The 9,524-nt window shown below is 49.6% G+C and overlaps 1 protein-coding gene across 1 annotated transcript; it reads left to right on the forward strand.

Annotated features, from left to right (window-relative positions):
- The first annotated feature begins 3,905 nt into the window (after window positions 1-3,905).
- On the forward strand, window positions 3,906-7,001 carry IL23A (interleukin 23 subunit alpha). Its single transcript, XM_084758608.1, has 5 exons — window positions 3,906-4,710; window positions 4,888-5,378; window positions 5,602-5,700; window positions 5,956-6,102; window positions 6,206-7,001. The coding sequence occupies exons 2-5, from the start codon at window positions 5,217-5,219 to the stop codon at window positions 6,383-6,385; spliced, it is 588 nt and encodes a 195-aa protein (XP_084614734.1). The 5' UTR covers window positions 3,906-4,710; window positions 4,888-5,216; the 3' UTR covers window positions 6,386-7,001.
- Window positions 7,002-9,524: the final 2,523 nt, after the last annotated feature.

The raw sequence follows: 9,524 nt of genomic DNA on the forward strand, positions 1-9,524 counted from the left end.
ACATAATAAATTTATTTTTTGTTTTTTTGGTGGTTTTGTTTTTTTGTTGTTGTTGTTGTTTTGTTTTTTTTGTTTTGTTTTGTTTTGTTTTGTTTTTTGAGACAGGGTTTCTCTGTGTACCCCTGGCTGTCCTGGACTCACTTTGTAGGCCAGGCTGGCCTCGAACTCACAGCGATCCGCCTGCCTCTGCCTCTCGAGTGCTGGGATTAAAGGCATGCGCCACCACGCCTGGCTAATAAATTTAACTGTGTTGTTTTTTAAGTCAGGGGTGGGAGGTAGCTCAGTTGCTAAAGCATCTAATTAGCACATGCAAGCACATAGCAGGAACAGCCCTGAGTTTTATACCAACATCTCCAAAAACCAAAACATTTCTCTGGGTTGGGAATACAGTTCAGTACTTTAGCACTTGCCTAGCATGCATGCATACATACATACATACATACATACATACATACATACACACACAGGAAGCCCTAGGTTCAACAACACATACACCACATACTTGTTTCTGTCTGTCTGCCCCACCTTGTGTGTGTGTGTCTGTGTATGTGTATGTGTATGTGTGCGTATGTGTGTGTGTGCATGTGTGTGTGTATGCATGTATATTTCTCTCAATAAGACAAGTAGAACTTCATGAATAAACGATGAGGTGGAGACAAACGGGTCAGCAGTCACCTAAGTGTCCTCTGTAGCACAGTGTACCCCAGTCCAGCCTGAAGTACCTGAGACTATCTAAAAAAGCAAAACAGAACAGTGAGGGTGCAGGCAGCAGGACATAGGCACTTGGATATTCCACACTCCAACGAATCCTCCACACCAAAACAGGGAACAGCTAAAGGATCTCTGGCTTCACAGGGCCTTAAGATTTAAATTTCTCTGGGTGGTGGTGGCACTGACCTTAATCCCAGCACTTGGGAGGCAGAGGCAGGTGGATCACTGTGAGTTCCAGGCCAGCCTAGATTACAGAGCAAGTTCCAGGACAGCCAGAGCTGTTACACAGAGAAACTCTGTCTTGAAGAACAAAAAAAGAAGGCCAGGCATGGTGGCGCATGCCTTTAAGCCCAGCACTCGGGAGGCAGAGGCAGGCGGATTGCTGTGAGTCTGAGACCAGCCTGGTCTACAAAGCGAGTCCAGGACAGCCAAGGCTACACAGAAAAACCCTGTCTCAAAAAAACAAAACAAAAACAAAAACAAAAAAAGAAAGAGTTAAATTTTCACACAAGACGCTAGGTGCTAAGAGACCTAACCATATGAAAATCTCTGTACACAGAAATCTCCCAGGCTGTAGGCCAGGTGGTAGTGGTACACGCCTTTAATCCCAGCACTTGAGAGGCACTCACGGACCACTGCCCAGCATCATAATAAATAAATCTTTAAAAAAACAAAACCAAAAACTAGCTGGGCATGGTGGCACACACCTGTAATCCCAGCACTCAGGAGGCAGAGGCAGGTGGATCTCTGTGAGTTCGAGGCCAGCCTGGTCTACAAAGTCAGTCCAGGACAGCCAAGGCTCCACAGAGAAACCCTGTCTCAAAAAACAACAAAAAAAACCAAACTCATAACCATCTATAATGAGATCTGGTGCCCTCTTCTGACATGTAGGCAGAATAATATATCCATAATTAATTAATTAAAAAAGAAATCTACATATTGAGGGCTCATAATTCCCATAATTCAAAAACAAAAACAAAAAAGACCTCGCAGGACTTCAGGCGCTTGGGAAGTGAAGGCAGGAAGACCAAACTCAAGATCATTCTCAGCACAGAGGAATCGGAAAGCAGTCTAGGCTAAAAGAAACTGTCTCAAAAAAACAAAACAAAATCAAATAAACAAACAAACAAACAAAAATGGGCGGTGGTGGTGCACTCCTTTAATCCCAGCACTTGGGAAGCAGAGGCAGGCGGATCTCTGTGAGTTCAAGGCCAGCCTGGTCTACAAAGTAAGTCCAGGACAACCAGGCCTACACAGAGAAACCTTGTCTCGAAAAACAAACAAACAAAAACACACACACACACAACACTAAAAAAAAAATCCACACTGCTGAATGAGGTGGGACTACTGCAAGTCTACAACCCTTGCTACTAAGGCTCAATTAGGAGAAGCAAAATGTGAAGATCTATGGGGGCTGGAGGATGGCTCAGAGGTTAAGAGCACTGGCTACTCTTCCAAAGGTCCTGAGTTCGATTCCCAGCAACCATATGGTGGCTCACAACCATTTATTGTGAGATCTGGTGCCCTCTTCTGGCCTGCAGGTGTATATGCAGGCAGAATACTGTATACATAATAAATAAATAAATCTAATCCCAGCACTTGAGAGGCAGAGGGCAGGTGGATCTCTGGGAGTTCGAGGCCAGCCTGGTCTACAAAGTGATTCCAGGACAGCCAAGGCTACACAGAGAAACCCTGTCTCAATAAACAAGTCCTAGGGATATGATGAGAGGCAGGGCACTTGACTAGCAGGTGTGCGAGCTTAGGAAGCTCCTGTAACCTACACAAAGGAGGAAGGAAAGGACTAACTTGTCTTCTTTTTGTTTTGTTTTATTTTTCAAGGCAGGGTTTCTCTGTGTAGCCCTGGCTGTCCTAGACTCACTTTGTAGACCAGGCTGGCCTCGAACTCACAGCGATCCGCCTGCCTCTGCCTCCCGAGTGCTGGGATTAAAGGTGTGCGGCACCACGCCCCGCCTGGCTTGCCTTCTGATGTCCCCAGGCACACTGAGGCACACATGCACCTTACACACACATAATAATTTTAAACAATTTTTAAAAATCTTTTTAATTTTAAACAATTTTTAAAAAGCAGAATTTTATTGCTAGCAAATTGTTGGCACCACAGTGCTAGCCACCTGCTAGCTGGGTGATCTTGGTTAAATGACGCATCTCCGCACCTCAGCGTCCCCAGCCATCATATGTAATATAATAATACATATTACGTAGAATTTACTGTGAGACTTAGGTTAATGTACATAAAGGCCTTAGACCAGGCACACATCATAAAGTGAGAGCCGGATGCCCATTAGCCGTCATTATTAGGCGTCGGTATGAACCACCTGGGGGAACTTGGGCTGTGTTCGGAGCCTGAGCATCTGGCTGGAAAGGCCTGTCTAGGAGTGCCTTCTGGTGTGATTTGCATAACGGTTGAGGTCCAGCTGACGTCAAGGGCTTCTTAAAGTTCTAGGTCAGCAGTAGCCTTGGAAGTGGTTCCAGCTGCAAGACAGCCCACAGCCGTCCCTCCAACCCTGCTTCCTACTTAGCTGCTAAAGCACCAGGAAGTGAAACAGCAGAGTCACCCCACCTTCCTCACCCCACCTCCGACTCCTTTCCTTTCTCTTCACCTTTCATCTATCTTTGAGGGCTCTCAGGACTGCGACTGGAGGTAGCGAAAGCACACGAGACACCACAGAAATAAGGTGTACACCCTTTGTACATCCACCTCCCAACCCCCTTATCCCGTTTATATCCATCCTGTGTAGACAAATCATTTCTCCCCCAAACTGAGCTAATTCTCAGATGCTGAAAATGTTTCACCAGGAGGTAGGTAGACTTGTCATGGAATCCTAATAATAATATTTGGACCAGAAGTTTCATTTGGGCAGTTTAAAATATTATGTATTTTAATCCATAAAGCATGTTATATTTTATATTTAAAAAATAGTCTTTGGGTGGAGGCAGCTCCCACCTTTTTTGGGGGAGGTTGAGACAGGGTTTCTCTGTCGCCTTAGCTGTCCTGTATGTACTCACTTTGTAGACCAGGCTGGCCTCGAACTCACAGACATCCCTGCCTCTGCCTCCCGAGTGCTGGGATTAAAGGCATCCACCTGACTCCCACCTTTAATTTCAGCCTTTGGGAGGCAGAGGCAGGGGGATCTGAGTTTAAGGCCAGCCTGGTCTACAGAGTGAGTGCCAGGACAGCCAGGATTATACACAGGAAACCGTGTCTCAAAAAACAAACAAAATAGTCCTGAGGGAAGGAAGACAGCTCCCACCCCCAATGAGAATTTGTCTCTCAGGAAAAGTTAACTTGGGAAGGCTTTGAGAGACCATTGTGTGGTCATCTATGGCCTCATTCTGACGTCCAAGTTGCTCTGGGACCCTCCACAGGGGTCGGGACAATCCCCGCCTCAGACCACCCTCTCCTCCCACATCCAGCCTCACTGTCAGCTGCTTCCCAGGGTGTTGCATTATGGAGGATGATGAAATCAGCCATCATTGGATTTTACCCGTGGACGCAACAGGCTGAAAGACCAGCAAGGGTCATTGCCGCTGGACTTTCAGCTACCCAGAACAGCAGCTGTACTAGCTATGGGGCAGGGAGATGGGGCAGGAATGTTCAAGTCAGACCGCCAGTCCTTGGTTGTACTGGTTACTGGTTCCCTAAAAAAATCATTACCTAAGTCCCACAGAACCGATGACAACGTTAGGCTAAGTGGCCTGAGAAATTCGGAGATTTAGTCAGCATTCTCACCGCCCCCCACACCCCGCCAAGTGCCCTTTCCACAGGGAGGCCAGACAGGGACACTAATCTCTAACCCTGCCCTTATAGGGCTTCTCAGGTCACAAAATATTTTCACGACTCTTGTCGCCTTCAAAACCAGGACCACCCAGTGAAAGGAACACAATTTCCCACGGAGGGAAAGAAATGCCTGTACTTGCATAGAAGGCTCCGCACGGGAGCCAGACTGAATCCGAGCTCACCGTAGGACTTGGAGACCAGTGAGTGCTGTTTTGGTTTTTCCTTAGGCAAAAGGAAATGAGGAAATCAGAGTGGGGTGGAGTAAGAATAAAGCCTCGAGAGGCGAAAATATTAGATTATACAGGAAGGAACTGGGGAGATTAATTTAAATGCCCATTACTTCCCTGCGCCTTCTGCGGCCATCTCTGTTCCTGGAGAGCATGACATACGTGGCCTGTAGCCACAGCAACCTCACCACTCACTTCCCCTGGAACCGAGGCGGCATACCTGGGCTCTCCGCAGAGGGGGGATGATGCAGGCAGGGGAATCCCACCTGCTCTGAGTCACCTGCTAGTGTAAAGGGCGGGCCTTACAATGCAGGGACCTTAAAAAGAGACTGTGAGACAAAGGGAAGAAAGCAGGAAGCGGCTTAGAAATCACACTACAGAGCCAGACACCGAACAAAAGGAGCCGTGGAGAGAGAGTCGGTCCACGAGGCCTGGTGCAGATCACAGAGCTGGCCAGATTGGAGAAGCAGGGCGCCAAGATGCTGGATTGCAGAGCTGTGATACTACTTTGGCTGCTGCCTTGGACCGCTCAGGGCCTGGCCATACCTAGGAGTAGCAGTCCTGACTGGGCTCAGTGCCAACAGCTGTCTCAGAACCTCTGCACGCTCGCCTGGACTGCACACCCATCCTCGGGACACATGGTAAGTGTCAGCCCCTGGGTCCGTGCACAAACCTTCCCGAGCCCTGCAAGTGTGTGGTAGGTTTAGTGTAAGCTGCGGCCCTGGGTAGGAGCCGGAGGGTTAAAGGACCTCGTGGAGTGAGAGAAGACAGAAGACTGGGGCTTTTGAGAGAGTCTTGGGCCAAGGATCCAGCGGAATGCAGAGTATTTACCCTGTCTCTCCCTTCCCACTTCCCCCATTCCAGGATCCAAGAGAAGAAGGGGATGAAGAGACTAACGGTGACGTCCCTCACATCCAATGTGGAGATGGTTGTGATCCCCAAGGACTCAAGGACAACAGCCAGGTACCACCAAGAAGATGTCAGGGAGAGGGAGGGGAAAGGATGCTGGGCATCTTCATGATAAAGGACTGCCGGGGGCTTGAAGCTGTGTGCAGTAAGTTTAAGGCTACAGCCTGAGCCTGTGAGACCTGTCTAAAGAAAGAAAAAAAGAAAAAAAGAAGAAGAAAGGAAGGCAGGGCACCAGAGAGAGCATCCGTCTGTCTGTCCATCCATCTGTCCGTCCGTCCGTGTGCCTTCATTGTTCTCTTCCTTCCCCAGCTGTGCTTGCAAAGGATCCACCAAGGTCTGGTTTTCTATAAGCACCTGCTGGACTCGGACATCTTCACAGGGGAGCCCTTTCTACTCCCTGATGGCCCCGTGGGCCAGCTTCATACCTCCCTGCTGGGCCTCAGCCAGCTCCTCCAGGTATGAACCAGGGATCTGGAGGACGGGGCTAGGCAGTGCTGGAGCCGGGAGCGAGGAGCTTAGTGTCTGCAGTTCTTTTTGATAATGTCTTCTGTCCTTTCAGCCAGAGGGTCACCAGGGGGAGACTCCACAGGCGCCCCGCCTGGGTCCCAGCCAGCAGTGGCAGCGGCCCCTTCTCCGGTCCAAGATCCTTCGAAGCCTCCAGGCCTTTGTGGCTATAGCTGCTCGGGTCTTTGCCCATGGAGCAGCAACTCTGACTGAGCCCTTAGTGCCAACAGCTTAAGGATGGCATCCAGGTTCCCACAGCGACAATGATGCAGGCATCTATAAGCTAATTAGCCCATTGGGACCTTTTGTTGTTGTTTTCTTTGTTTCCTGCGGAAGGGCAAGGACAGATTTATTAAAGAGAAAAACAAAAAGAACGAGACCCAGAGCAGGCAGCTCCCTAGAGGAAGGAGAGAAATAAAGCCAGGCTTTTTGCCAGGGAAGCTGGCAAGCATCTGCATGGCAGGAGGGGGTGGGGGATGGGTAGCGTCAGAGAAACAGCGAGAAAGCCTGGAGCATCAGAACAAGTGAGCCCAGAATCTGTAAGAAAAACAAGAAAAGGCAGGAGGCACGCTTTTCTGCGTGGTTCAGGGAAACGCAGGCACACAGTGCTTCAGACAGAAGGCCTGGGACTACCTGTTAGGCCACGGCTCTAGTGGGACTTAGTCCCTAAGAAGGAACCGAGCAACAGCATGGAGTGACTCAAGATGCTAACCTAGGACAAAGCTGCATATTTATTAAGTGGGAAGGGAAATTTTTGATATTATTTATCCTCGTAAACGTTTAGATGGTTGTTATTTATTATATTTATAAGAAATTATGTATTTTTTTCAATAAAGATTTATTTATGTGGCTCTCTGACTCTAATGTCTAAGCATAGTTGGGGAAGAAAACAGATAAGAAATAAAACAGATGGCCAAGTAGGGCCAGGGAATAACACCATGGACCTGACATCTCAGATAGAGACCAATCAAAGGTCTCAGAGGGTCCTGTGCTCTGAGCCGACACATTTGTGTTGAGTAAATTGAGTAATGCTGTAGTGGGTAACCCCACAGCCTGAACACGCTTGCTCTTCTCTGATGTACATGTATGTGTGATAGCCATGTATATATATAGGTTCACTTTTGTGTGCACATGCATCACGGAGGCCAGAGGTTGATGCTGAATATTTTCCTACACACGCACATGTGCGCCCTCTCTTACTTTGTAGTCTTGGCTGCAAGCCGGGTATGGTGGCGCATGTCTTTAATCCCAGCACTTGGGAGGCAGAGGCAGAGGGATCTCTGAGTTCGAGGTCAGCCTGGTCTACAGAGCAAGTCCAGGACAGCCAAGGCCACACAGAGAAACCCTGTCTCGAAAGACAACAAAAAACAAAACAAACAAACAAACAAAAAACAGGACCTCACTATGTAGCCCTGGAACTTAATATGTAGACCAGGCTGACCTCAAACTATGGGGCTCTTCCTGCCTCATTCTCCCAGCACTGGGGTTGCAGGTGTTTGCCGCCACACCCCGCTCATTTCCTTTATTTTCATGGCCTGAACGTCAAAGGATATACACTTTTCCAGTGAGATACACCGGATCCCAGGGCTTGGGTGACTGAGGCAGGTATAGGTCATGAGTTTATTTTCAGCCTGTCAAAATCCCACCCACCTACCCACCAGGCAGAGCGTCTGACGTGCTGCCACGCACCTGTAATCCCAGTTCTGGAGTTGAAGGCTAGCCTACTCCATGTAAGTTCCAGGCCACCAAGGGCTCCATAGAGAAGACAAAATATCTAAAGGTGCACTTGGGCCATAAAGTCAGATTTAGGCTTACTTCTCCACCCCTCCCCCCCCCAGACAGGGTTTCTCAGTGTAATCGTGGCTGTCCTGGACTCATCTGTAGACCAGGCTGGCCTCGAACTCACAGCGATCCGCCAGCCTCTGCCTCCCGAGTGCTGGGATTAAAGGCGTGCGCCACCACGCCCAGCTGAGGCTTACTTCTTATTTTGGTGACATGGACTCATGTTGCGACTGTCCTGGAACTCAACACGTACCTTACCTGCTGATCCTGCCTCTACCTCTGGAGCAGTGCTGGGGTTCCAGGTGCTGGCCTGTAGATCCAGGTTTACGCCCTGACTTTGCCACCAGCCAGCTGAGTAATAATGGACCATAGATGCCGACCCTCTCTCTGCCCCAACAGTCTGAGGGACACAAATGGCTGCAGCCACCAGAGGAAAGAAGGAAGGTGACGAGAGAAATGTGCGGCAGAGGGTACGAGAGGAGCTGCTGGCCCTGCTGTTCCTGAGGAATCAGCTTCCAGGGACAGAGAAGCACAAGAGTTCGGAGAACAGACGGCTCCACACTTGTGGTGTTAAGAGAAGTTTATTATGACATACAAACGACCCCAGACAACAGTTTGCTCTAGCTACTCACAAAAGAATGGACCGACGCGCTGCCGTCACCAGGGTCAAGGAGAGTTCCCCCCTCTCCCTCCCTCCCTCCCTCCCTCCCTCCCTCCCCACTTCTTCCCTCCCCCTCCCTCTCCCTCCTCCCCCTCTCCACCTGCCCTGAGTGACCCCTGCCTGGTTTCGCTGGGTTTCTTTTTCAGCTGCTGGCTGGGGCCTTTCCCTTATGGCTTTTACCTTCAGCTCCCTGAGTTTCCTCTGCTTCTTGTGTAGCTTCCTCACCCACCTTCTGGGTTCTTGGTTTGCTCGTGCCACCTTCATGGCTGGGCACCCGCTGCAGCGCCCCCCCCCCCCAATTATTATTAACCCCTTCCTGAACAAGACTGTTCTGACATGCCAGGTAGACTATGGTCACAGTATGGGTCCTCACGTCCATACTCAAGCTGTACCACAAGCACACCTTACAGCAGTGGCAGTTGCTCCCGGGTTTCCTGGCAACAGCTAAGGCATAAGGATGGCCAGGGGCATCTGACAAACCTTCAAGGCTCTGAGGCCCAGGTCATTCAGAAGGAATAGAAGCTTTTCTGTCCTGTTAACAATGTACCATACAGCAGAAGCAATGCCATCTTGCTAGTAAGTAGCTAAGACGCAGCACTTCTCTTCAAACTCTGAACACTATACAGAGCGAGCTCTGAGGCATCCAAAGCACTGGGGCGGGGCGCTCTCAGGTGCTGGGGGGTGGGGGGTGGCGGTGAGGCGGCCTAAGGGGGCCAAGCTTCACATCTTCCTTAGAGCATCAGGATGACTTTGCAGGGAAGGGACTGAGCAAGACAGGGGACTGCTAGAGTAATCCTGTTTGCCAGGCCTTTGCTCAGGTTTCACATGGTAGGCTGAAGCACGCAGCTCTCAGCCTCTACGGGAAGAGACGGAAGCTTACAACTGCAGTCAGGAGTGAAGAGAGGAGGAAAGGACTTGACGTAACCAGAAG

Source organism: Acomys minous (assembly GCF_964271855.1).
Source record: "Acomys minous genome assembly, chromosome: 15".
Classification (NCBI taxonomy): domain Eukaryota; kingdom Metazoa; phylum Chordata; class Mammalia; order Rodentia; family Muridae; genus Acomys; species Acomys minous.